Raw genomic sequence first — 27,596 nt, forward strand, 5'->3', positions numbered from 1 at the left:
GTGTGTGTGTGTGTGTGTGTGTGTGTCAGAGCGTTTCTTTACCACACACACACATCCATACACTGTTTTTTACTATTCCACAGCACCTTGTCCAACATTCACACTCCAATGGACACATCTAGGACAACCTGAGGTTTAGTAGGTGCACCGATGATACTTGTTATGACTGGAGGAATGTCTGTTTTCTTTAATGGAGAATAAATCTTATATTGCTGTTAGTTCCCCTTAAATAGTGTCACATTTGTAAGGAAAATTATTGAAGATGATTAAATGATTAAAGAAACAAGACATGTTGGCACTTTAATTAAACAAACAAGATGCCATTTTTAGCTGCTAATGAGCTAGCTTGTGTCTTTAGTTGATTTCACAGGCAGTGCCGTGCTGTCAAAGCTGCTTCTTTAAGTTTTTGGCTCTGACAATATGGTACATAACTAGTGTATGTCTTGCATGGGTTGCACGGGTATCACAATGAATTACAAGGTGAGATCAAACGTCAATAAAACCAATAAAATCGCAGGTAGTTGCAATCTGTTGCACGGTGTAACCATGTAAGAATAAACTCTACCATTTTTGCAACAGGTGATCAATTGTACTGGATGTGTATAAATAGTCCTGTCTAGGGATGGGAATTGCGCACCAGTAGATCATTTCCTTGGAATTGTTAGTCTGCCTGCCTATCGATCCTCCATATCAGTTCCACTTGGACTTGCTCTACAAAAAATCAAAAATCGTATTCTGTTTTATTTTTTATGTTTCTTTTGAGTTTGAGTTTTGGAAAAGAGGATCTTAAGACGCTGAGAAAAACAAAAAAAAAGAGAAACCAATCCTCAAAAAGGGAACTGTTCTGAATCTCTAAAAAATGTTTGATCCCAAATGCCTGTTTGAAATGTACTAACTTGTTCAGAATTCATAACAACAAAATACCACAAAAGTGTAACAAATAATTATCAAAGAGGGTAAAGCTTATCCATGCCTTTGTTACGTCACGACTAGATTACTGTAATTCACTTTATTATGGTCTCCACTCTACCCTTTTACATAGATTACAGACAGTCCAGAATGCCGCTGCACGCATTCTAACTAAAACTAGGAAGTTTGCTCACATCACTCCCGTCCTTGCTGATCTGCACTGGTTGCCTGTGAAATTTCGTATTCAATTTAAAATTCTGTTGTTTACTTTTAAAATTACTAATAACACAGGGCCAAGTTATCTTAAGGAACTCTTAAATTCATATCTTCCTACGAGGGCCTTAAGATCTTCCTCACAGTCATTGTTGGTTCAGCCCAGATCTCGCTTGAAGTCTAGAGGTGATCGAGCGTTCGCTCTAGCTGCACCTGAGCTGTGGAACAGTCTCCCGATTGGCATCCGGGCGTCTGATTCTATTCAATCTTTTAAATCACGGCTTAAAACATATCTGTTTGAACTTGCTTTTTCTACCAGTTAAATTCTCGCCTTGCTTCCAGTGTGTTGTTCTAATGTTCTAATGTGTCTGGTTGTTTTGCGTTGTCCTGTGCTGTCAATGTTTTCCATCACTGTGTTTGATGGTTCAGCTTTACAGCTTTACTCTGCTATAGCTCTGTGCTATAGTTTATTCTTATTAGTGGTTTTTATCTGTGAACATAATCTCACACTTATATGACTCTGACGTTATAGTCTTAATTATTTTATTATTTTATTGTTGCGTTGCCTATGTCCTCTATCACTGTGTATGATGGTACAGTTCTCTTTGCTACAGCTGTGTGCTATTGACTGTTCCTATTAGTGGTTTTTACCTGTGAACATAATCCCACACCTATATGATTCTGATGTTTTAGTGTAAATCATTTTATTGTTTTATTGTTTCATGTAAAGCACTTTGGCATGCCCCTGGCTTTTAATGTGCTCTATAAATAAAGATTGTTGTTGTTGTTGTTGTTGTTGTAAAAGCTCAATAAACTTGTCTATAGTAACCTGAATGTTTCTAATACACAATATGATGAGAAACTGTCTGTTGTAACATCTGTGTAACATGCACATCGGCAACATGAAAATGAGGAAGCAAGAAATCTGCAAACTCCGTTTATGGCATGACTTACGAAATTTGTACTTGGAATCAGGCAGATGATGCTGGCCAAGAAATCACATGCTTTAAACCCTGAAATACCTCCTAATATTTACTCAGAAATGTAGATGTTGATCACACACTAGTTGAGAAACTGTCAGTAACAGCAGTGAGAGCTGTAGCTCATAAAAGAAGAAAAAATCTACACGAGAAGAATCGCTTTCTTTATTTTGCCCTCTTATATGAACAATCAACTTGTGTAAATCTACAACTTGTCTTCTTAGATCTTCACTGATTTTCTTGGGCTTTACTTTTTTTCAAAGTATTGGTCAGTCCAAATGCTTTTATGCTGCACTTGTAGTCAATCATCATCACCAACAAGAAGTTGACAGGCCTCAATCTTGTTAGGTCAAAAGACATGTAGAAAAATAAATTAAAATTTATGCACACAACTTTTAGTTTTTAAAGTCATCAAAGACGTGTGCTGTGCAATTATTCTATGCTGGAAAAAGAACAGTGCATGAAATAATTAAAAGACCAAAATCACCAGAGTGATTTTGGTCTTGACCAATGACCAATGATGAGTGGATACAAACGTCCGACCACAACTATATATATTTTTCCATGATTTTATCATCTCTCTGTCCTTCTCTTGAGCAGATGCCCTATGGCTCACACATCCGGTTGCCTAACTCAGCAACTCAGATGACACTTCAGTATTCAGAATCAACACATTTTAATTTGAAACTTTTCTGCTTATTCACTACATCAAACAAAATATGTATATTTGTTACATCGAATGAAATATATCTTTGCTCCTACAAAGATTAGCTTCAGCAAATTCACATACAGCTATACTTGTTGTTGAACTCTGTGTTATATTTCTATCATCACTTAGTCACTTAGTCAGTGGAGGTGATAACAATGCTCATAACAATGGTCAGTTAGGCTCTGGTGTTTAAATGATGCTAGTCCTAAATACTAGCGTGCTAGTTAGTACTAAGGGACCCAAAGTGTGCCTAAAAATATCACCAGCATCATCGCGCCATCACCAGCCTGAACTGTTCTATATTTTCATGTTTACAGCAAACACTGACCCTAACATCTGAATGTTTTTGCAGAAATCGAGACTCGTCACACCAGAATATCAAATTGTAGCCTCAGTTTCCATTGCTTAGCTGACACTCAGTATGCCTCATGTGAAAGGTTAAGCATTGTTTTACAGTTTGGGAATTTTAGGTCCCATTTTGGGTCTGTAAAAATCTGGAGACAATATTCCCAAGAACTTCTTAAACTTTTCTTCCTTACCTATTACAAATGCATAGAACAGTAGGAAGACTAAACCTCAAACATTTTTATTTAGTTTCGAACAATACAAAATTTTTAATTTATTTTATCAACTTTCCTTCTGACGATGCTGTCTGTGTTTAGCGCTCAGTGGATCTGCACTCGACAGTGCAGCCTAGGCGGAGTAGTCGAACGCAGATTCACTGAGCGCAGGGCAAGCAAGCGAGACAGAAGTTAAGCTCTCCTTGCAACATGGCAAATTGAACCTCCCCCACCCTCATTCAGATCTGGCGTTTGGAACTATTTTGGTCTTCATGTGACGTATGACCCTGAAGGTAAGCGCGTCATGGACTAAAGTAAAACAGTATGTTGGATGTGCCACGCAATGCTCAATTACATGGGTGGGAGCTAGTGTGTTAGCGCAGTTAGCTCGTTAACGCCCCACGCACGGGGCGATCCGCGGTAGCTCGTTAATGGAAATTTGCCGTGTTGTGGCGTTAACGTCATTTCAATGAGATTAACCTGAAAGCACTAGTGGGAAAAAAACGAATATGACTGCACATTTACGCCGACATCATCCTAGTGCAAAGACAAGTGGAAGCAGAAAAAAAACAACAAGCAAGCATGCTACAAACTTTACCCGAGTCATTTAGACAGCCGTTAGCACATGATTCTCCTTATGGGGACCTGATATGTTTAATATGCTGCTGAGAATATAGCCCAGAAGAAGCGTATAGTATAGCTTTTATTTTGGAAAGAGCCATTTCTCTGTAATAAACTCTCTTTTCCAAAGATGAGTGATTCCTCAATCAGATAGATTTATTTTTATTACTTTGTTGTTTCAGCAACATTAAATTTAAAAACTGTACTTTTGAGTTAAAATATATATTTATAATTTTAATAAATGACAAATTAAAAAGGCATGAACATTTTTTTTTGTATTGAAAAAATATCGAACCTTGACACCAAAGTATCGAACCGAACCGTGAATTTTGTGTATCGTTGCACCCCTAATATATATGTATACAGAACCCAGTATTCGGAAAGGTACAAATAACGTGTTTTTTACGAATACTTATTTCAAACAAATACTTAAAAAAATATTTGTATTCGGGAACAAGGAAAATCTTTATATGAAAAAGCTTTCCTTTTTTTTTCCTTATGATACCACAGTACATGGCCGAACGAGTGAATGACATGTGAAAGAGGTGACTGACACAGGCTGCTCCACACAGCAATAGAGACGACTCGGCTGAGCGAAAAAAGACTGAACTGCATCACGATCGGGTTTTTTTGTACCTTAACTGGTTTCCGGAGGCAGTTTATAACTTTCGCGAAGATCAGGTGATTATTCCATTACACTGCATTATTAACGCCTGCAGTCGTTAATAATTTACGTATCTCTGTTAGCTCGCTCATTTAGACAATAAGCTGTTGATAGAGTAACGTTAACATCCGGTTAAAAAGGTTAAAACAATGCTTGTTGTCACTTATTAACTTCCCCCTCCTGCCCCCCCCCCCCCCCCCCCCTCTTTCTTAAATAGATAACTATCATATCTGATATCATATCTCACAGTACAATAATATTGAATGGGTTGCATTGTTGTATTTTGTCATGTTTCTCAGGTCTTTGTCTGAATTTCTACGAACATTATTGCTAAGGATTGTCTTATTGCATTGGAGTCACACTGGGTTAAATATGTACACTTGGGTTTTAAGGGGTATTTATTATTTTCTTCTTTTTTGGGGGTTGTATGGAAGCCCCAAACGCAATTTCATTGTTCTTGACAATGACAATAAATAAATAAATACTAAATACTAAATACTAACTTAGCTGAAACTCCCCACATGGATTTAGGGAACCAAAAAGAAGAGTGTTACTGCTGCTGAGCCATCTGGCAATAACATAAGTAACAACAGCCAATGTCTGTTATGTTATTTTCTTTTCAATGACGTTCCTTGTTACTTGTTTATTGCTGGATTTATAGAAAAACATCAAATAATTTTGCATATCCATAATTATTATAATGGATATAATCAAAGAATACTTACACTATAACGCCTGTTAGAAGTGTAATGCAAAAAGACTGGATTTTTATGCCTATTTTGAATTGTATTCAAAGTACAAATACAAATACTTGTCCCTCCTCAACAAATACAAATACAGATAGAAATACCGGCTGCTTTGCACATCTCTAATACATATATATATATATATATATATGTGTGTGTGTGTGTGTGTGTGTGTGTGTGTGTGTGTGTTATATAAATATATATTGAATGATTGATTCATTGATTCATTGATTGATTGGTTGATAATACTTTATTCGTTTTATTCATCCCAAGGTCAGGTCAGAGAGGTATAACAATGGAAAATCCACAACATGACGAAAGACGAGGTGAAAAAAGAACTCCCCCAGACTGAGCTCCCTCAGGGAGATCAGTTTGAGAACAGAAGAAAAAACACCTCAGCACATGAATCATCACATCTCACAACGTATTGCGACATTTCCACTCCAATTACGAAAACTTGGTTTTCTGGTGAAAAATGTAAAATAATGAAAAACTCCATAATGCTGCTAAATGATCATTGCTATCATGTAGTCTCAGATAGTTCATTCATTCTTGATTTTTTACTGACTTCAAACACTCGATTAGCTTGTTGCAAACAAAGTCTGAGGAGATCGTTCATGCAGAAATCACTGCTGTTTGTAGGGTTTCCTGGGTTTACTTACAGCTCTCCATATCAGAGCAGCAATCACAGAGGTCGGTGCTCCATTGGCCAGAGTTTTCAACGGTCCTGACGACTGTCACCACCTGGGTGGGCTGCTTGTGGACAGCCGTGCCTGTAGGAAACACCATGCTGAAAAAAACACACACACAGATTGAAATGCTGTAGTGGTTATCTGGTTAGAGAAATTCAACATGAAAAAGGTGAAAGACTGGTTTTGATCCATGTTATAACAGGATGATTCCTGGTTCATATAAATGACAACAAATACCTTTGGCCAGCTGTACAAATGATTTATGTACGGCCCAGACAAAAGAGCTGACACCGGTTTTAAGCACAGATTTATTATCTCTGACTTCCTCAGAAACATGTTACCACATATTACATTCATGATTTTACAAAGATTTCTGATTCTCTTAAGCTGTTCATCAGTGTAAAATGTTTTTCTTACCTCCTTTTGTCTTCTCTGGTTCTCTGAGCTTTCAAAACAAGAGAAAACGTTTGGAAGCACCAGCATTTAAGCACAGACCAATAACAGGAAGGGGAGGTGCCGAGAGTACGCACACATCTAAGTTTTACTGGATTGCCAGATGATTTTGGATTACTTATGAGCCGCGGAGGGCTGAGCCTGATGGGAAGTCCACACCAATCACTGTAATGATGCACAAATAGTACTTCATACTACTACATACCCTGCGTGTTCCTATGTCTTTCTCCCCGGGTCTCCAGTTAATGTTTCAGGTAGTGATGGGCAGATGAAGCTTCATGAAGCATTGAAGCTTTTCATCCAATTGGTTCACCCCCAGCGCAAAGCGTCTTGAAGCTTCATTTGCTCTAGTAGGACATCTACTGGACGTAAAAATATTAGTTGGCATGAATTTGAAGAGTGTGGCATTTTGCACACAGCCTGTAAATGTCAACAACTAAAGGAGTGTGTAAAACATGTATATTGTAGTGATGGCAGCATACTGTGTATATTTATACTGGCAGTATGGGAAATGATTATTTGGAAATGCTTGAAATGGAAATGATCATTTACTGTGAGGTGAGGTGTGGTTGGGGTGTGGACAGTGGTTGTGCTTTTGTAACGTTGAGGTATGGACAGCTACACACTGAGGCTTTGAGCCTCAGTCCTGCCTGTTCACATTTTATTCTGTAAAAACTAAATTTTCACTGCTTTTACGACCTTTTTAGTGGGGAGAACATAGCTAGGATTTAATGATTTAACAAATCTTTTGAATCCTTTGTCCTCCACAATGCTAAATGGCTGGGAGTCCTCAATCACCATGCTAACCAGGTCTTCATCTATTCGAGATTGTTCTCCTGAGGAAAGACAATAAAGACAAAGCACAAATATAAATATCACACACGTAACTTATTACATTGTATAATATTGTTATATCATTTAGTAACATTACTGCATGCTATATTATCATGACATTTGATGGCTCACCTGGTCTTGCTCCACAATCGGTGTTCCCCTTATTCTCATGCAAAGCTCTGTAGTGCCTAAGCATGGATGAGGTGTTGTTGTTATATCCCAGCTCCCTGGCACATAGCAAACACTTCAACTTGTACAAAAGTAACGACAGCTTAACATAAATTGTATTGCAGTATTATGAAAATACATCTTCTGTAGAAATTTACATACCTTGTTGGGAGGAATAAGATCAAAATGTTCCCACACAGGGGAGGACATCCTCCTCTTCTTAGCTGGCTCCATTCTCTCCTGACTTTCTCTCCTCACTCTCATAAACCTCCAAACTGTCTCCAAACTCTCACTAACCACAACTCTCCATCAAACACCCACATTTTGAATGAAGTCTGAGGGGTTTATATCGCTGTCATAGCTCGCGGCAAAGTTCGAACCACTTCCTGAACCAGTCACGTGGTACAGCCGGGCAGCGAGGCTTCGGACGTCATGATTTTCAGCTCCTCCCATAAATGAAGCAAGCCTCGATACGCGCATCGCGGAAACGCCCCCTCCATTACTCGACACAAGCTTCGAAGCCTCGATACAGAACATCACATCACTAGTTTCAGGTTCGTTTTGTTAGTTTTCTACAGTTTAGGTTATGCTTAGTTTCCTACACACCTCCGCCGTTTCTGTTTGTATCTCCATCTTCTCAATAAAACTCTCCTGCATCTCAGCTGCCAGCATCTTGGGTCCTCATTAAATTCTACACGACTCATCCCGCAAGCCGTGACATGTATTCCTCCCCTCACCCAACCTGTCGCAGCAGATGGCCCCGCCCCTCCCTGAGCCTGGCTGTGCTGGAGGTTTTTTCCTGTTAAAAGGGAGTTTTTCCATCCTACTTCACCAAAGTGCTTGCTCATAGGGAGTCATATAATTGTTGATATTTTCTCTGTATGTATTATTGTAGGGTCTGCCTTACAATATGAAGCTCCTTGAGACAACTGCTGTTGTGAATTGGCCCATATAAATAAAATTGAACTGAATTACACAGACTACTGTTACCACAAAGCCTGTTTTAAATATATTGCAAGGCAATCGCATCAATTTACATGTAAATTCTGTTTCATTTATTTAATGGTGAACTGACGTGATTCTAGGGTAAAACCTTTAGAGGATGTCATCACCCAATCATAATGTCATGCATACATTGCGCCAAAAATGAACATTATTGCATTCTTGTTACAAACAAACTTTTTCACCTTCATAAACCTGAATTTAAAGGTGTAGTTATTGCAGTGTTACTTTGAAAAGCAACCTTTGTAGTGCGATTAGAGTAAAATACACCGGTTTTAAGGTGGACCCAGTAATTATCCCGCCTGATGCAGAGGCTCGCTCACGTTGATCAGAACTTTCCTAAGTTAGCTGAACTATTTGTAAGAAAGCAGATAAAAGGAGAAACATGCTTAACATTGTTTCAGTCTCTTAACCACATGGAGGTGTAGCTGTGTTTATGTTGTGTGTGACTCCACTTGCCATAATAACCACAATGTTTTTATCTATTACTCTGTGGAAGAACAAGGGCACTCTCTCTCAGAGGCAGTGGATAAATGCACTGAGAGATGAGCATCAGGTGGGTTGTAGAGCACAGCACTGTGTACGATTATGGGATATGAACATCTGTGTGGCCACTGTGATCACTGTGAATTATTTAACTGTTAATAAGAAGCTTTTAAGTGGATTGTTGAAGCTGGGAGTGTTAAAACAGTGACATAATAGCACTGAACACTGGCTTGGGTAGCTCTGGAGCTTCTCTGCTACAGTAATGTGCTGTTCTGCACATAATCTGTTCTTGTCCAGACATTAATAGGCACCATTAAAAGACAAATAAACCTTCATCCATTATTTACAGCACCGCACAGAGTTGAGGAGCTGAGCTTGTTACAATCCACTAAACTATCAAGCAATTAAAGAAGCATTATTCAGTGTAGACATAAAAATCCTTCTGCCACTCCACACACCTGGACAAGAAACACATGTTGATGTGTTAATGTTAATGTCCTCGTCTCTCAGTCTAAGTAAAAGTGAAACAGAATTTACAACCCAAAAAGTTCATGACAATTATCAATTTGAATATGGCTGCTGCTGCTGGCCTTTGACAAATAATGTCCATTTGACTTGCTCTCATCTGGATCTTGAGCTGTTCTGTAAATGTTAAAGCTTGATGAAGAAACTTTATCAACTATGACAATAAAGTACGTCAGCTTTTTGTCTAGAAACGACATGTTGTTAAGGATCAGCGTCACCCTGCCAGGTTCCACCACCATACACAATTATTTCATTTGCATATATTATAATACTGTGAAAAGTTATGTGAGTGGACAGTGTGATCTCACAATGTCTTTCTCACTATCCTATCTAAGTTCACAATTAGTGAAGATGACTAGTTTATATCTGAACAATGGTTAAACTCTGTTTTGCAGAAGAGGACAATTAATCTCACACATGATGTATAAAATTAAAGGATTTTATTTGCCTGAAAAAGTCATAGCCTCTCATCACACAGCCAAAATGTTTGCATCGTATCCACAGACAACTTGCGTGCTGATCACAGTCGAGGTGGCGGGCTACTTGTTTTCCCTGATCTTCAGCTCACGATGCATCTGGCCCCAAACACACGGGTAACAAAAGCACACTTTACAGCAGTCATCAGTGAACGAGCCCTGCAGGATGGAGAAGAAGAAGCAGATAGACAGAGGATGAAGCAGCAGGAGTTACTGTTGTTACCCCTCAGACATAAAAGTTTAGTGGGGTGTTGTCATCCCCTCATCTGGCAGCTGTGTCCCTGTGTAGAGCTGGGTAACCAAATATCTGAGAGTTTGTCAAAACAAGCAACCTCAACTTTTTTTTGTATGAAGGAAATTCTTTTTTGTGATAATATTTTGAACGTGCATTTCTGTTGACCTGTCAACTTAGCGCATTATAAGCTGATATGCAAACTAGTTAATTGATACTAGATTTGGAAAAATGAATGGATTATAAAATAAGCGAATAAGATGTAACAAGGGTTGAAATTAGTTTCTTATTTCTAGTGTGTGGAGGAAGGTTTTATCATGGCACACATCTGTTTACATGGAAGGAAACTCCTCATGTGATGTGACATTTAGCAATTTGCAAATGTGCAGCACATCAGAAGGATGACTCTGAAATTACAAAGGGAAACAATTTTGCTGACAAAACTGCAAAAGCAGCAGCTATAGCAACCACAGTCTTACTAACAACTCATGAAATTCACACTATTCCACTGTCTGTACTGCAGGATGAACAAAAAGCAGCACCACCAAAAGAACAAAAACAATGGCTAATACACGGAGCAGTACTAGACACTGATGACATAATGAAGATAACAGGAAAACCCATTCTTCCCAAATTGTTACACAAAACAGCCGCTCTAGTGAGCCATAGTTTTGAGCCATGGCTCATCAGGAAGGATAATCTGAGGAATCCCGACAACTTTACACTATAAATTTTGAAACTTCAGCAAAAGAATATGTGAGGACATGTATGACCTGCCAAAAACACAATACCCAAGGTAACTTAAGGCCAAAAAGAGGACATTTTCCTACACCACCTCACCCATTTCATACAATTCACATGGACTTCATTGAATTGAATGAGGGCTCAAAATACGCTCTAGTAATCATAGATGTTTTCTCAAAATGGCCAGAAATCTACCCAGTTAAAAAAGCAGACGCAATCTCAGTTGCAAAGTGTCCATGCAACCATTTCATTCCAACATATGGAATTCCTACTCTGATGAGATCAGATAATGGAACCCATTTTGTAAATGACGTGATCAGCAAAGTATCTGAAGCACTAGGTTTCAGTTTAAAACACCGTTGTACCTACCATCCACAGAGTGCAGGATTAGTGGAGAGAACAAATGGCACTATAAAACAAAGGCTCAGAAAAACAATGGAAGAAACTAGCAGACCTTGGCCAGAATGTGTAGGCCTAGTCAAAATGTGGATGAGAATGACACAAGGAAATAACAAACTGTCCCCATTTGAAATTATACATGGGCGACCTTTTCCATTGCCAGTTATTAGCGAGCCAATAGATAAATCAATCTGTGAAACCACTCTGGCAGATTGGATGACTCAATTGTTGACAAACAGAGAAGTCGTTTTGAACAATAAACTGCCGCAAGACTCTTTTTCACCTATTTCTCGCAGATTGAAGCCAGGTGATTGGATCCTTGTCCGAGTACTCCAAAGGAAAAACTGGAGCTCGCCGCAGTGGGAGGGTCCATACCAAGTGCTTTTGACCACTCCAACTGCCTGCAAAATTGCGGAGAGACCCTCCTGGATACATCAGAGCCACTGCAAAAAGGTTGAGGTCCCAGGAAACCCCGGCACCCCCAAGACAGCACATTAGCCCACACTTGGTTGCTTCAGTCATGAGGGGGGAGTGCTGATTGGGCCCCCGTAGGGTAAGCTCGCACTTCAACCTCCAGCCTCTGATCAACTCTAGGGCAACCAAGTGTGAGGTGTGACGGACCTGTGTGCAACCATGGGAAGGTGGACCCTCTTGGTTACCTTGACTACGACGCTCACCCTTACAGGACCCCAGCTGACGCCAACAACAGCTGAACCACGAGGCAGACAGGACGCACGACAACTCCCACCTAAGAGACATGACGCAAGACCACATACACCCTTGGATGAACAATGCCTGGTACCGTTATATCTAAGACAGAACCAAGGCGGAATCGGCAAATACAGACTGTTATGTCTGTTCTCATATGCCCAGCACATCAACACACCCCACACTATATGGTGAATATATGAACAACACTCAAGCAAAGTGTGCAGCCAGCTTCGCTGGCATTGGATTCCAACACAGCCGAATCATCACCAACGACACAATCCCGCACGCTGTTGGACTTAGTAATGGAACATGTGATCAACTCTTCTGGATCGATTTCAACGTGACAAACCGGAATACATCCATCCACTTCCCAGTGTTTCTGGACCAACTCCCAGGGAGGAACCACTCCATGTGTTATCAAAAAGAGAAAGGTAACACACCCGTTGGAAACACGACAAACTGTGTCCAAACTGCAGGCCACGGAGAGGGCGCTCCTGTGAATATGAGTGGACCTTCTAACAGCATGTACTGGGTGCAAGGAATGGCCTGGCTATGTGGACAACGGCCATATTTCATACTGTCCCCAGGCTGGACAGGAACATGTGCTCCTATATTCCTGTCAGACCACACTTTCAGGATGACCGCAGTAAACACCACTTCTACAGCACGCCGGAATAGAAGATCTACGTTCCCCAAACTTCAACCACATGACCCAATATGGGGAAGCAACGTAACCGAGGAATTCAAACTGTGGACTACCGGACAGAAAGTACTCCACACATTGTTCCCCTGGGTGGGAACCGGAAAAAAACATGCTGAGGATCGAGACTCTGGACTACCGCTTTGGACTCTTCTTGAATGCTTCGTGCAAGATCAACGATCAGCAGAATCAGGAAATCAATGCATTACAGATCGCAGTGATGCAACATCGAGTAGCTTTGGACATGATACTAGCAGAGAAAGGGGGACTTTGCGTCCTCTTCAACAACGCCTGCTGCACTTACATACCAGACAATGTACAACAAGATGTTACATACTGATATCTCACTTAAAGGTTATACTGACAACAGGAGGGAATGTTAAGGGAAAATTGTACTTAGTAGTCAGTATGAGCTTTTAATGATATAAGTTTACATGTGATAGAATACTGCATGATGACCTTTTCGCTGCTTAGAACTGATTGTTCTTTATGAAACATGTTCTGATATTTGTATCTGAATCTTCCCACAGCGACAGTAAGAAGTCAAACAAGCAGTTCTGACCTCGCGCACACACACACACACACACAATCACATACGCACATGCTCACGTCACTGAACAAATGTATTCATTTTTCTTGTGTATAAATAAAGACAATTGCAAGAACAGAGGGCGCATTTCACAGGGCCCCCACTCTGATGTGGGCGCTCTGCGAAATGCCCTTGCAAGTTAAAACTGCAGCGTCTGTTTGTGTGTTTTCTCCTCTTAGACTCTCAGCTGAAGAAGTGTCATTTAGAATACAGGGAGTGCAGAATTATTAGGCAAGTTGTATTTTTGAGGGATAATTTTATTATTGAACAACAACCATGTTCTCAATGAAACCAAAAAACTCATTAATATCAAAGCTGAATGTTTTTGGAAGTAGTTTTTAGTTTGTTTTTAGTTTTAGCTATTTTAGGGGGATATCTGTGTGTGCAGGTGACTATTACTGTGCATAATTATTAGGCAACTTAACAAAAAACAAATATATACCCATTTCAATTATTTATTTTTACCAGTGAAACCAATATAACATCTCCACATTCACAAATATACATTTCTGACATTCAAAAACAAAACAAAAACAAATCAGCGACCAATATAGCCACCTGTCTTTGCAAGGACACTCAAAAGCCTGCCATCCATGGATTCTGTCAGTGTTTTGATCTGTTCACCATCAACATTGCGTGCAGCAGCAACCACAGCCTCCCAGACACTGTTCAGAGAGGTGTACTGTTTTCCCTCCTTGTAAATCTCACATTTGATGATGGACCACAGGTTCTCAATGGGGTTCAGATCAGGTGAACAAGGTGGCCATGTCATTAGTTTTTCTTCTTTTATACCCTTTCTTGCCAGCCACGCTGTGGAGTACTTGGACGCGTGTGATGGAGCATTGTCCTGCATGAAAATCATGTTTTTCTTGAAGGATGCAGACTTCTTCCTGTACCACTGCTTGAAGAAGGTGTCTTCCAGAAACTGGCAGTAGGACTGGGAGTTGAGCTTGACTCCATCCTCAACCCGAAAAGGCCTCACAAGCTCATCTTTGATGATACCAGCCCAAACCAGTACTCCACCTCCACCTTGCTGGCGTCTGAGTCGGACTGGAGCTCTCTGCCCTTTACCAATCCAGCCACGGGCCCATCCATCTGGCCCATCAAGACTCACTCTCATTTCATCAGTCCATAAAACCTTAGAAAAACCAGTCTCGAGATATTTCTTGGCCCAGTCTTGACGTTTCAGCTTGTGTGTCTTGTTCAGTGGTGGTCGTCTTTCAGCCTTTCTTACCTTGGCCATGTCTCTGAGTATTGCACACCTTGTGCTTTTGGGCACTCCAGTGATGTTGCAGCTCTGAAATATGGCCAAACTGGTGGCAAGTGGCATCTTGGCAGCTGCACGCTTGACTTTTCTCAGTTCATGGGCAGTTATTTTGCGCCTTGGTTTTTCCACACGCTTCCTGCGACCCTGTTGACTATTTTGAATGAAACGCTTGATTGTTCGATGATCACGCTTCAGAAGCTTTGCAATTTTGAGACTGCTGCATCCCTCTGCAAGATATCTCACTATTTTTGACTTTTCTGAGCCTGTCAAGTCCTTCTTTTGACCCATTTTGCCAAAGCAAAGGACGTTGCCTAATAATTATGCACACCTGATATAGGGTGTTGATGTCATTAGACCACACCCCTTCTCATTACAGAGAAGCACATCACCTAATATGCTTAATTGGTAGTAGGCTTTCGAGCCTATACAGCTTGGAGTAAGACAACATGCATGAAGAGGATGATGTGGACAAAATACTCATTTCCCTTATAATTCTGCACTCCCTGTAAATCTCTTGGCACACAGTGAGGGCAAGAGATTTCAGATTTGAAGAACTTTACTCTTCCTCTTTCTCAACTCAAGCTACTCCTTTATAACTTCCACGGATTGCAAAATACCACAAGTTTTATCCAGGTCACGTTTATGATGGCACTACATGATGTGGTTACTTATAAACAAATAATGAGGACACAGAGACATCTGGGAGCTATTGAAGAGGTGACGGTGAGTGAGAAGGATCTGCACAAAGCACAATTTGTGTGCATTTTATATGAATCTCATAAAATTTACATTTAGATTTTACGTCAGTTCATTTTACAACCACATCACAAAGACACACATTCAACTCTATTCTCCTAGCAGAAACCTCCAGGGCTTAAAAATGAAGCCAGTGCAGAAGTTATAAAAGTGCACTTCCTCTAGTGACCGCATCTATCTTTTAAGTGTAGTTTGTAACAGTGTCCTCCATCTCTAATCCAGCCTTACTTCAATGTTGTGGCGCTCTCTGATGGACTGATGGAGTAAGCAGGACACCACACCACAAACGTCCAGGAGTGGCACTGCACAGCACCATCCATCTTTATTGGCTGCATCACACTGCATGCAGGGAAAACAGCAAAGGACACAGCAACCTTTGGGGAGAAACAGGTACAGAGTTATTTTACAGACAGACAGACACCTCAGCAGACACCTCAGCACATGAATCATCACATCTCACAACGTATTGCGACATTTCCACTCCAATTACGAAAACTTGGTTTTCTGGTGAAAAATGTAAAATAATGAAAAACTCCATAATGCTACTAAATGATCATTGCTATCATGTAGTCTCAGATAGTTCATTCATTCTTGATTTTTTACTGACTTCAAACACTCGGTTAGCTTATTGCAAACAAAGTCTGAGGAGATCGCTCATGCAGAAATCACTGCTGTTTGTAGGGTTTCCTGGGTTTACTTACAGCTCTCCATATCAGAGCAGCAATCACAGAGGTCGGTGCTCCATTGGCCAGAGTTTTCAACGGTCCTGACGACTGTCACCACCTGGGTGGGCTGCTTGTGGACAGCCGTGCCTGTAGGAATCACCATGCTGAAGGAAACACAGACACAGATTGAAATGCTGTAGTGGTTATCTGGTTAGAGAAATTCAACATGAAAAAGGTGAAAGACTGGTTTTGATACATGTTATAACAGGATGATTCCTGGTTCATATAAATGACAACAAATACCTTTGGCCAGCTGTACAAATGATTTATGTACGGCCCAGACAAAAGAGCTGACACCGTTTTTATGCACAGATTTATTATCTCTGACTTCCTCAGAAACATGTTACCACATATTACATTCATGATTTTACAAAGATTTCTGATTCTCTTAAGCTGTTCATCAGTGTAAAATGTTTTTCTTACCTTCTTTTGTCTTCACTGGTTCTCTGAGCTTTCAAAACAAGAGAAAACGTTTGGAAGCACCAGCATTTAAGCACAGACCAATAACAGGAAGGGGAGGTGGCGAGATACGCACACACACATGGATTACTCAAGAGCCGCGGAGGGCTGAGCCTGATGGGAAGTCCATTTGACATTTCTGTCTGTAAATTGGAGCTCTTTTAAGGTAGTGGTTTCAAAATGTAATGCAAAGTATTTACATGTCTCGGCTATTAAATAGTGCAGCTATTTTCTCTGCAGCACAATTACCCATTGCATGGTATGGTCTCAAACACAAAGAGTGAAATGTTACAATTAACCCCATAGTCTGGGTTAGTTGTAACATATCCTGGGGTGAAATGTAACACAATGAAATAAGGGTACTAACAAAATATTAACATGTAATCTTTGTTTATTCAACACATGAATGCACTTAGAGCCATTAATGTAGCTGTGTGTGTGTGTGTGTGTGTGTGTGTGTGTGTGTGTGTGTGTGTGTGTGTGTGTGTGTGTGTGTGTGTGTGTGTGTGTGTGTGTGTGTGTGTGACAGAATGCAGAAATCTAGCTTTTGAACATATTCCAACCCCCCAAAAAAGACAAATTATGGAATTTTCTGCAGCTGAATATTTCATTAATTTTGGTTGGTCTTCCTTGAGTTTGGCCTCATTGGCTCAGTGGGCATTATAACCTACAACTCTTGCACCAATTTTAAACATAACAATGAAGCTGAAAAAATGTAGTTGTTCACCAACATCGCAATTCCATTACTTTTTATCATGGCTTACCTTGGTGTGGTTTGCAAAGTGCTTCAGAAAGATGAGGAAATCTGTTTCTTGCACCCATCCTGATTTATTTCCACTACCAGTATTTCCTACTGGTCCATCTCTGACACAGTGGTCTGCATAATGTATGTGTGGGAACACAAACAGTGGAGGAATTGTGTTGCCAATGGCATTAACCGCATATACAAAGGTGACCAGTGAACCTCTCTCTGCTGATGTCGTTGCCCCAACTTGTTTAATATAAGTTAAAGTAATAGTGTGGCAAGTTGTAACATCTGCGTTATTGTTACAACTAACCCAGACTGTTGCTGTTACAACTGACCCAGACTCCTATAGCCATGAACTAGCTAACATTACAGCCAACGGCTAAAGCATTAGCACTAAAGACCTACACAGAATATATCCCCATAGACATACAAATAACATAATTTAAGTTTGATGAGTTTAACTGCAAAGCAGATAATGCTATTAAACATTGAAATAAAGTAGAAAAACTTACTTTTTGGCATACAAATTACTTTTTTTCGTGTTAAATTGTCTGTGTTTGACGAAATGTGCTGATTTTTCACATGTGATAGCAGAACTGAATTGGGCATGCACAGGATGAGTCACATCATTTGAAACTTAGCCCTGATTGGAGAAATTGGAAGTGTTACAACTGACCCACGTTAGAACTATCCCCGGTCTCCCCTAAGTTGCGTTTATTCCTGAGATAGGTTACTTTTGTTTGTTGTTTTGGCCTTGGGTTCACCCTGAAGTTATGATGCTCCCTTCCTTTGTTTAACTGCACCTTGTTGTAAATAAATCACTGTCACAAAATATTAAGTGTGTGACGTGCTGCTTGGGGTTGGACGGGGATGGATCACCCTTTATGTTGTGGTCTGGCCGCGCCTAGACGGGCCATAACATGTCCATTTGACTTGCTCTCATCTGGATCTTGAGCTGTTCTGTAAATGTTAAAGCTTGATGAAGAAACTTTATCAACTATGACAATAAAGTACGTCAGCTTTTTGTCTAGAAACGACATGGCAGCAGACCAGTGCCTCACAGAGCTAAAATGAGCTTATTAACTCTGATGTTGGCTAATGTTGTTTAACCTACTTGGACAGCAGATACACATAACAGATGCTTTGAGTCACATTATTGTTCCCCACACGTAGAGTTCTTTGCACACATCTGCAGCTGTCATTTGTAAAAGCGCCACATGGTGTCTGGCTTTCTTCAGGCTGTACCATGCTGGTCTTTTTCATTATGATCAATGTTCATGTTGGTGAGAGATGCACTTACTGACATTCAGACGTCTATGTGTCTGTGGTCTGTTTCCTTGTTGTTAAGGATCAGCGTCACCCTGCCAGGTTCCACCATCATACACAATTATTTCATTTGCATATATTATAATACTGTGAAAAGTTATGTGAGTGGACAGTGTGATCTCACAATGTCTTTCTCACTATCCTATCTAAGTTCACAATTAGTGAATATGACTAGTTTATATCTGAACAATGGTTAAACTCTGTTTTGCAGAAGAGGACAATTAATCTCACACATGATGTATAAAATTAAAGGATTTTATTTGCCTGAAAAAGTCATAGCCTCTCATCACACAGCCAAAATGTTTGCATCGTATCCACAGACAACTTGCGTGCTGATCACAGTCGAGGTGGCGGGCTACTTGTTTTCCCTGATCTTCAGCTCACGATGCATCTGGCCCCAAACACACGGGTAACAAAAGCACACTTTACAGCAGTCATCAGTGAACGAGCCCTGCAGGATGGAGAAGAAGAAGCAGATAGACAGAGGATGAAGCAGCAGGAGTTACTGTTGTTACCCCTCAGACATAAAAGTTTAGTGGGGTGTTGTCATCCCCTCATCTGGCAGCTGTGTCCCTGTGTAGAGCTGGGTAACCAAATATCTGAGAGTTTGTCAAAACAAGCAACCTCAACTTTTTTCCCCACGATGAGGGCAAGAGATTTCAGATTTGAAGAACTTTACTCTTCCTCTTTCTCAACTCAAGCTTCTCCATTATAAACTCTACGGTTTGCAAAATACCACAAGTTTTATCCAGGTCACTTTTATGATGGCACTGCATGATGTGGTTACTTATAAACAAATAATGAGGACACAGAGACATCTGGGAGCTATTGAAGAGGTGACGGTGAGTGAGAAGGATCTGCACAAAGCACAATTTGTGTGCATTTTATATGAATCTCATAAAATTTAGATTTTACGTCAGTTCATTTTACAACCACATCACAAAGACACACATTCAACTCGCAGAAACCTCCAGGGCTTAAAAGTGAAGCCAGTGCAGAAGTTATAAAAGTGCACTTCCTCTAGTGACCTCATCTATCTTTTAAGTGTAGTTTGTAACAGTGTCCTCCATCTCTAATCCAGCCTTACTTCAATGTTGTGGCGCTCTCTGATGGATCCACGGAGTAAGCAGGACACCACACCACAAACGTCCAGGAGTGGCATTGCACAGCACCATCCATGTTTATTGGCTGCATCACACTGCATGCAGGGGAAACAGCAAAGGCCACAGCAACCTTTGGGGAGAAACAGGTACAGAGTTATTTTACAGACAGACAGACACCTCAGCAGACACCTCAGCACATGAATCATCACATCTCACAACGTATTGCGACATTTCCACTCCAATTACGAAAACTTGGTTTTCTGGTGAAAAATGTAAAATAATGAAAAACTCCATAATGCTACTAAATGATCATTGCTATCATGTAGTCTCAGATAGTTCATTCATTCTTGATTTTTTACTGACTTCAAACACTCGGTTAGCTTATTGCAAACAAAGTCTGAGGAGATCGCTCATGCAGAAATCACTGCTGTTTGTAGGGTTTCCTGGGTTTACTTACAGCTCTCCATATCAGAGCAGCAATCACAGAGGTCGGTGCTCCATTGGCCAGAGTTTTCAACGGTCCTGACGACTGTCACCACCTGGGTGGGCTGCTTGTGGACAGCCGTGCCTGTAGGAATCACCATGCTGAAGGAAACACAGACACAGATTGAAATGCTGTAGTGGTTATCTGGTTAGAGAAATTCAACATGAAAAAGGTGAAAGACTGGTTTTGATCCATGTTATAACAGGATGATTCCTGGTTCATATAAATGACAACAAATACCTTTGGCCAGCTGTACAAATGATTTATGTACGGCCCAGACAAAAGAGCTGGCACCGGTTTTAAGCACAGATTTATTATCTCTGACTTCCTCAGAAAAATGTTACCACATATTACATTCATGATTTTACAAAGATTTCTGATTCTCTTAAGCTGTTCATCAGTGTAAAATGTCTTTCTTACCTTCTTTTGTCTTCTCTGGTTCTCTGAGCTTTCAAAACAAGAGAAAAAGTTTGGAAACACCAGCATTTAAGCACAGACCAATAACAGGAAGGGGAGGTGCCGAGAGTACGCACACACACGGATTACTCAAGAGCCGCGGAGGGCTGAGCCTGATGGGAAGTCCACACCAATCACTGTAATGATGCACAGTAACTGCTATGACGAATGTTTAGGAATTCACTGAGCCCCTGCTTCAGTGCTGGGAAAGGAAAACACACTGCTTAACCGATGAGCAGCAACAAGACTTATTCTATGAATCCATCAGTACTTCTGCTGTCAATCCAAACACACTTGACACCAGAGGTGGGAAGTACAAATACTTTATTACTGTGCTCCAGGTATCTGTACTGTACTTGAGTAGTGTTTTTTTAGTGATTACCTTTTACTACATATATCTGTACTTTCTACACCTTACATTTTGTAAAAAAGTTACTTTTGCTTTAACGCAGTTCTGTCACTGTGAGCCTCCAAACATCGAACTAATTTGAGCCTAAACAGAAACATATGACAGGCTTTTTTATAAATGACCCGAGGATGTTGCATAACAAGAGATGACTGTGCCAAAGTCTGGGTTAAAAGTGGGACTGTGTTTTTTTGTGTGTGTTTTTTGGGGGGCGGAGGCTTAGTAAGTGCACCGATGATACTTCAACATGTAATACGACTGCTAATAATAATAATCATAATAATAGTAACATGTAGATTGGAGAAGAACCAACCCTGCATATTAATGCATTCTTATGGACTGAATACTACACCATCAACCAAAAAATGTAAATGTCCAAGAGATGATGTAGTATTTTATAAACTGGTCACTACCTCAGGTTTTTCTCTTGACATTTCATGAGTCAAATTCTTCTGGGAAAGGAAACAAGATGACTTAGCTCAAATGTATTTTTATCTGTATTTTTACCACAATTTATTTCACTTATTTACTGTTATGGCTGGAGGGATGTCTGCTTTTTTAAATGGAGCTGCTGGATATTTACATGAAGATGAGGAAATTTGTGTTTGGTTGATTATTTCTTTGCCGTAAAAATGCTTCCTGGGAATAAATCTTGCTGTTATAAATATTGCTGTTAGTTCCCCTTAAACAGTGTCACATTTGTAAGGATATTTATTGAAGATGATTAAAGTCTGAAGAAACAAGACAGTTGTTGTCAGTTTAATTAAATTAACAAGATGCCATTTTTAGCTGCTAACGAGCTAGCTTGGGTCTTTAGTTGATTTCACAGGCAGTGTCGTGCTGTCAAAGCTGGTTTTTTATGTTTTTGGCCCAGACAGTAAAGTACATAACTAGTGTATGTCCTGCATGGGTTGCACGGGTATCACAATGAATTAGAAGGTGAGACCAAAACTCAATAAAACTAACGAAATCTCAGGTAGTTGCAATCTGTTGCACGGTGTAACCGTGTAAGTATAAACTCTACCATTTTTGCAACAGGTGATCAGTCGTACTGGATGTGTATAAATAGTCCTGTCTAGGGATGGGAATTGCGCACCAGTAGATCATTTCCTTGGAATTGTTAGTCTGCCTGCCTATCGATCCTCCTTATCAGTTCCACTTGGACTTGCTCTACAAAAAATCAAAAATCGTATTCTGTTTTATTATTTATGTTTCTTTTGAGTTTGAGTTTTGGAAAAGAGGATCTTAAGACGCTGAGAAAAACAAAAAAAGAGAAACCAATCCTCAAAAAGGGAACTGTTCTGAATCTCTAAAAAATGTTTGATCCCAAATGCCTGTTTGAAATGTACTAACTTGTTCAGAATTGATAACAAGAAAATACCACAAAAGTGTAACAAATAATTATCAAAGAGGGTAAAAGCTCAATAAACTTGTCTATAGTAACCTGAATGTTTCTAATACACAATATGATGAGAAACTGTCTGTTGTAACATCTGTGTAACATGCACATCGGCAACATGAAAATGAGGAAGCAAGAAATCTGCAAACTATAAATTAAAATTTATGCACACAACTTTTAGTTTTTAAAGTCATCAAAGATGTGTGCTGTGCAATTATTCTATGCTGGCAAAAGAACAGTGGATGAAATAATTAAAAGACCAAAATCACCAATGAGTGATTTTGGCCTTGACCAATGACCAATGATGAGTGGATACAAACATCCGACCACAACTATATATATTTTTCCGTGATTTTACCATCTCTCTGTCCTTCTCTTGAGCAGATGCCCTATGGCTCACACATCCGGTTGCCTAACTCAGCAACTCAGATGACACTTCAGTATTCAGAATCAACACATTTTAATTTGAAACTTTTCTGCTTATTCACTACATCAAACAAAATATGTATATTTGTTACATCGAATGAAATATATCTTTGCTCCTAAAAAGATTAGCTTCAGCAAATTCACATACAGCTATACTTGTTGTTGAACTCTGTGTTATATTTCTATCATCACTTAGTCACTTAGTCAGTGGAGGTGATAACAATGCTCATAACAATGGTCAGTTAGGCTCTGGTGTTTAAATGATGCTAGTCCTAAATACTAGCATGCTAGTCAGTACTAAGGGACCCAAAGTGTGCCTAAAAAATATCACCAGCATCATTGCGCCATCACCAGCCTGAACTGTTCTATATTTTCATGTTTACAGCAAACTCTGAACCTAACATCTGAATGTTTTTGCAGAAATCGAGACTCGTCACACCAGAATATCAAATTGTAGCCTCAGTTTCCATTGCTTAGCTGACACTCAGTATGCCTCATGTGAAAGGTTAAGCATTATTTTACAGTTTGGGAATTTTAGGTCCCATTTTGGGTCTGTAAAAATCTGGAGACAATATTCCCAAGAACTTCTTAAACTTTTCTTACTTACCTCTTGGACACAACTATTACAAATGCATAGAACAGTAGGAAGACTAAACTTCAAACATTTTTATTTAGTTTTGTGTTTTTGTTTTTTTTGTTTGTTTTTTTTTGGGGGGGGGGGGTATTTAATTCCTGTTTTATCAATTATCTATAATTCTGACCATTTGTTGGTTGATTTTGTCTGAACAACTCACCAGACAAAAAGAGGAAGGCAAAAAATGAGAGTGTTTACCCTTATAAAGACAGTCAAGGCTTTATTGTTGTGTACGTCCAAGTACGAGTATTGTTGCACCCCTACATAGTGCAACAATACTCGTATCGATATTGAACCGTTCGATACAGTGCTTTTGGTTCGGTACGCATATGTATCAAACAATACAAAATTTTTTATTTATTTTATCAACTTTTCTTCTGACGATGCTGTCTGTCTTATGCACTCAGTGAATCTGCGTTCGACTATAGGCTGCACTGTCGAGTGCAGATCCACTGAGCGCAGCACAGGCTAGCAAGACAGAAGCTAAGCTCGTTGCAACATGGCAACTGCCTCAACGCTACCCGAAATTGAACCTCCCCCATCCTCATTCAGATCTGGCCTTTGGAACTATCTTGGTTTTCATGTGAAGCATGACCCTGAAGGTAAGTGCGTCATGGACAAAAGTAAAACAGTATGTCGGATGTGCCAAGCAATGCTCAATTGGTAGGAACTAGTGCGTTAGCGCAGTTAGCTTGTTAACGTGTTGACGCCGTCCAGCCCCACGCACGGGGCGATCCGCAGTAGCTCGCAAACGGAGATTTGCTGTGTTGTGGCGTTAACGTCATTTTAACGAGATTAACGCTGACAGCACTAGTGGGAACACAAAGAATATGACTGCACATTTACGCCGACATCATCCTAGTGCAAAGACAAGTGGAAGCAGACAAAAACAACAAGCATGCATGCTACAAACTTTACCCGAGTCATTTAGACAGCGGTTAGCACATGATTCTCCTTATGGGGACCTGATATGTTTAATATGCTGCTGAGAATATAGCCCAGATGTCTGACCAACTCAGAAAAGCTAATGTCTTTCTCACTATCCTATCAAAGTTCACAATTAGTGAATATGACTAGTTTATATCTGAAAAATGGTTAAACTCTGTTTTGCAGAAGAGGACAATTAATCTCACAGATGATGTATAAAATTAAAGGATTTTATTTGCCTGAAAAAGTCATAGCCTCTCATTACACAGCCAAAATGTTTGCATCGTATCCACAGACGACTTGCGTGCTGATCACAGTCGAGGTGGCGGGCTACTTGTTTTCCCTGATCTTCAGCTCACGATGCATCTGGCCCCAAACACACGGGTAACAAAAGCACACTTTACAGCAGTCATCAGTGAACGAGCCCTGCAGGATGGAGAAGAAGAAGCAGATAGACAGAGGATGAAGCAGCAGGAGTTACTGTTGTTACCCCTCAGACATAAAAGTTTAGTGGGGTGTTGTCATCCCCTCATCCGGCAGCTGTGTCCCTGTGTAGAGCTGGGTAACCAAATATCTGAGAGTTTGTCAAAACAAGCAACCTCAACTTTTTTCCCACGATGAGGGCAAGAGATTTCAGATTTGAAGAACTTTACAGTTCCTCTTTCTCAACTCAAGCTACTCCTTTATAATTTCCACGGATTGTAAAATACCACAAGTTTTATCCAGGTCACTTTTATGGTGGCACTACATGATGTGGTTACTTATAAACAAATAATGAGGACACAGAGACATCTGAGAGCTATTGAAGAGGTGACGGTGAGTGAGAAGGATCTGCACAAAGCACAATTTGTGTGCATTTTATATGAATCTCATAAAATTTAGATTTTACGTCAGTTAATTTTAGAACCACATCACAAAGACACACATTCAACTCGCAGAAACCTCCAGGGCTTAAAAGTGAAGCCAGTGCAGAAGTTATAAAAGTGCACTTCCTCTAGTGACCTCATCTATCTTTTAAGTGTAGTTTGTAACAGTGTCCTCCATCTCTAATCCAGCCTTACTTCAATGTTGTGGCGCTCTCTGATGGATCCACGGAGTAAGCAGGACACCACACCACAAACGTCCAGGAGTGGCATTGCACAGCACCATCCATGTTTATTGGCTGCATCACACTGCATGCAGGGGAAACAGCAAAGGCCACAGCAACCTTTGGGGAGAAACAGGTACAGAGTTATTTTACAGACAGACAGACACCTCAGCAGACACCTCAGCACATGAATCATCACATCTCACAACGTATTGCGACATTTCCACTCCAATTGCGAAAACTTGGTTTTCTGGTGAAAAATGTAAAATAATGAAAAACTCCATAATGCTGCTAAATGATCATTGCTATCATGTAGTCTCAGATAGTTCATTCATTCTTGATTTTTTACTGACTTCAAACACTCGGTTAGCTTGTTGCAAACAAAGTCTGAGGAGATCGTTCATGCAGAAATCACTGCTGTTTGTAGGGTTTCCTGGGTTTACTTACAGCTCTCCATATCAGAGCAGCAATCACAGAGGTCGGTGCTCCATTGGCCAGAGTTTTCAATGGTCCTGATGACTGTCACCACCTGGGTGGGCTGCTTGTGGACAGCCGTGCCTGTAGGAAACACCATGCTGAAGGAAACACAGACACAGATTGAAATGCTGTAGTGGTTATCTGGTTAGAGAAATTCAACATGAAAAAGGTGAAAGACTGGTTTTGATCCATGTTATAACAGGATGATTCCTGGTTCATATAAATGACAACAAATACCTTTGGCCAGCTGTACAAATGATTTATGTACTGCCCAGACAAAAGAGCTGACACCGGTTTTAAGCACAGATTTATTATCTCTGACTTCCTCAGAAAAATGTTACCACATATTACATTCATGATTTTACAAAGATTTCTGATTCTCTTAAGCTGTTCATCAGTGTAAAATGTCTTTCTTACCTTCTTTTGTCTTCTCTGGTTCTCTGAGCTTTCAAAACAAGAGAAAAAGTTTGGAAACACCAGCATTTAAGCACAGACCAATAACAGGAAGGGGAGGTGCCGAGAGTACGCACACACACGGATTACTCAAGAGCCGCGGAGGGCTGAGCCTGATGGGAAGTCCACACCAATCACTGTAATGATGCACAGTAACTGCTATGACGAATGTTTAGGAATTCACTGAGCCCCTGCTTCAGTGCTGGGAAAGGAAAACACACTGCTTAACCGATGAGCAGCAACAAGACTTATTCTATGAATCCATCAGTACTTCTGCTGTCAATCCAAACACACTTGACACCAGAGGTGGGAAGTACAAATACTTTATTACTGTACTCCAGGTATCTGTACTGTACTTGAGTAGTGTTTTTTTAGTGATTACTTTTTACTACATATATCTGTACTTTCTACACCTTACATTTTGTAAAAAAGTTACTTTTGCTTTAACGCAGTTCTGTCACTGTGAGCCTCCAAACATCGAACTAATTTGAGCCTAAACAGAAACATATGACAGGCTTTTTTATAAATGACCCGAGGATGTTGCATAACAAGAGATGACTGTGCCAAAGTCTGGGTTAAAAGTGGGACTGTGTTTTTTTGTGTGTGTTTTTTGGGGGGCGGAGGCTTAGTAAGTGCACCGATGATACTTCAACATGTAATACGACTGCTAATAATAATAATCATAATAATAGTAACATGTAGATTGGAGAAGAACCAACCCTGCATATTAATGCATTCTTATGGACTGAATACTACACCATCAACCAAAAAATGTAAATGTCCAAGAGATGATGTAGTATTTTATAAACTGGTCACTACCTCAGGTTTTTCTCTTGACATTTCATGAGTCAAATTCTTCTGGGAAAGGAAACAAGATGACTTAGCTCAAATGTATTTTTATCTGTATTTTTACCACAATTTATTTCACTTATTTACTGTTATGGCTGGAGGGATGTCTGCTTTTTTAAATGGAGCTGCTGGATATTTACATGAAGATGAGGAAATTTGTGTTTGGTTGATTATTTCTTTGCCGTAAAAATGCTTCCTGGG

General features: G+C 40.0%; 3 protein-coding genes across 3 annotated transcripts; all 3 read right to left on the reverse strand.

Annotated features, from left to right (window-relative positions):
* Positions 1–9,987: 9,987 nt before the first annotated feature.
* LOC113013170 (cornifelin-like) lies at positions 9,988–16,757 on the reverse strand. The gene is made up of 4 exons (XM_026153864.1): positions 16,585–16,757; positions 16,138–16,265; positions 15,665–15,810; positions 9,988–10,197 (listed from the first exon to the last, which is right to left on the reverse strand). Exons 1-4 carry the CDS (start codon positions 16,755–16,757, stop codon positions 10,102–10,104), a joined length of 543 nt encoding a protein of 180 aa, XP_026009649.1. The 3' UTR covers positions 9,988–10,101.
* A 2,178-nt stretch (positions 16,758–18,935) lies between these two features.
* LOC113018769 (cornifelin homolog B-like) lies at positions 18,936–20,814 on the reverse strand (the record flags this gene model as incomplete). Its single annotated transcript, XM_026162133.1, has 4 exons — positions 18,936–19,145; positions 19,782–19,927; positions 20,255–20,382; positions 20,702–20,814. Coding segments are annotated over 4 exons (483 nt in total), but the record flags the coding sequence as incomplete, so codon positions are not given.
* Positions 20,815–24,745: 3,931 nt separating this feature from the next.
* LOC113018767 (cornifelin homolog B-like) lies at positions 24,746–26,623 on the reverse strand (the record flags this gene model as incomplete). The annotated part of the gene is made up of 4 exons (XM_026162131.1): positions 24,746–24,955; positions 25,591–25,736; positions 26,064–26,191; positions 26,511–26,623. Coding segments are annotated over 4 exons (483 nt in total), but the record flags the coding sequence as incomplete, so codon positions are not given.
* Positions 26,624–27,596: the final 973 nt, after the last annotated feature.

This window comes from Astatotilapia calliptera, chromosome 3 (genome assembly GCF_900246225.1).
Source record: "Astatotilapia calliptera chromosome 3, fAstCal1.2, whole genome shotgun sequence".
NCBI classification, from domain to species: Eukaryota; Metazoa; Chordata; class Actinopteri; order Cichliformes; family Cichlidae; genus Astatotilapia; species Astatotilapia calliptera.

What these genes read in the sequence shown, in the direction of transcription:
- LOC113013170 (XM_026153864.1), bottom strand. Translation starts at nt 16,757, where the DNA reads ATGTCAAATGGACTTCCCATCAGGCTCAGCCCTCCGCGGCTCTTGAGT. An exon ending in ACCAGTGAAGACAAAAGAAG is followed by an intron (nt 16,266 to 16,584) that starts GTAAGAAAAACA and finishes TGTTTCCTTCAG; the next exon opens with CATGGTGATTCCTACAGGCA. An exon ending in CTGCTCTGATATGGAGAGCT is followed by an intron (nt 15,811 to 16,137) that starts GTAAGTAAACCC and finishes TTCTCCCCAAAG; the next exon opens with GTTGCTGTGTCCTTTGCTGT.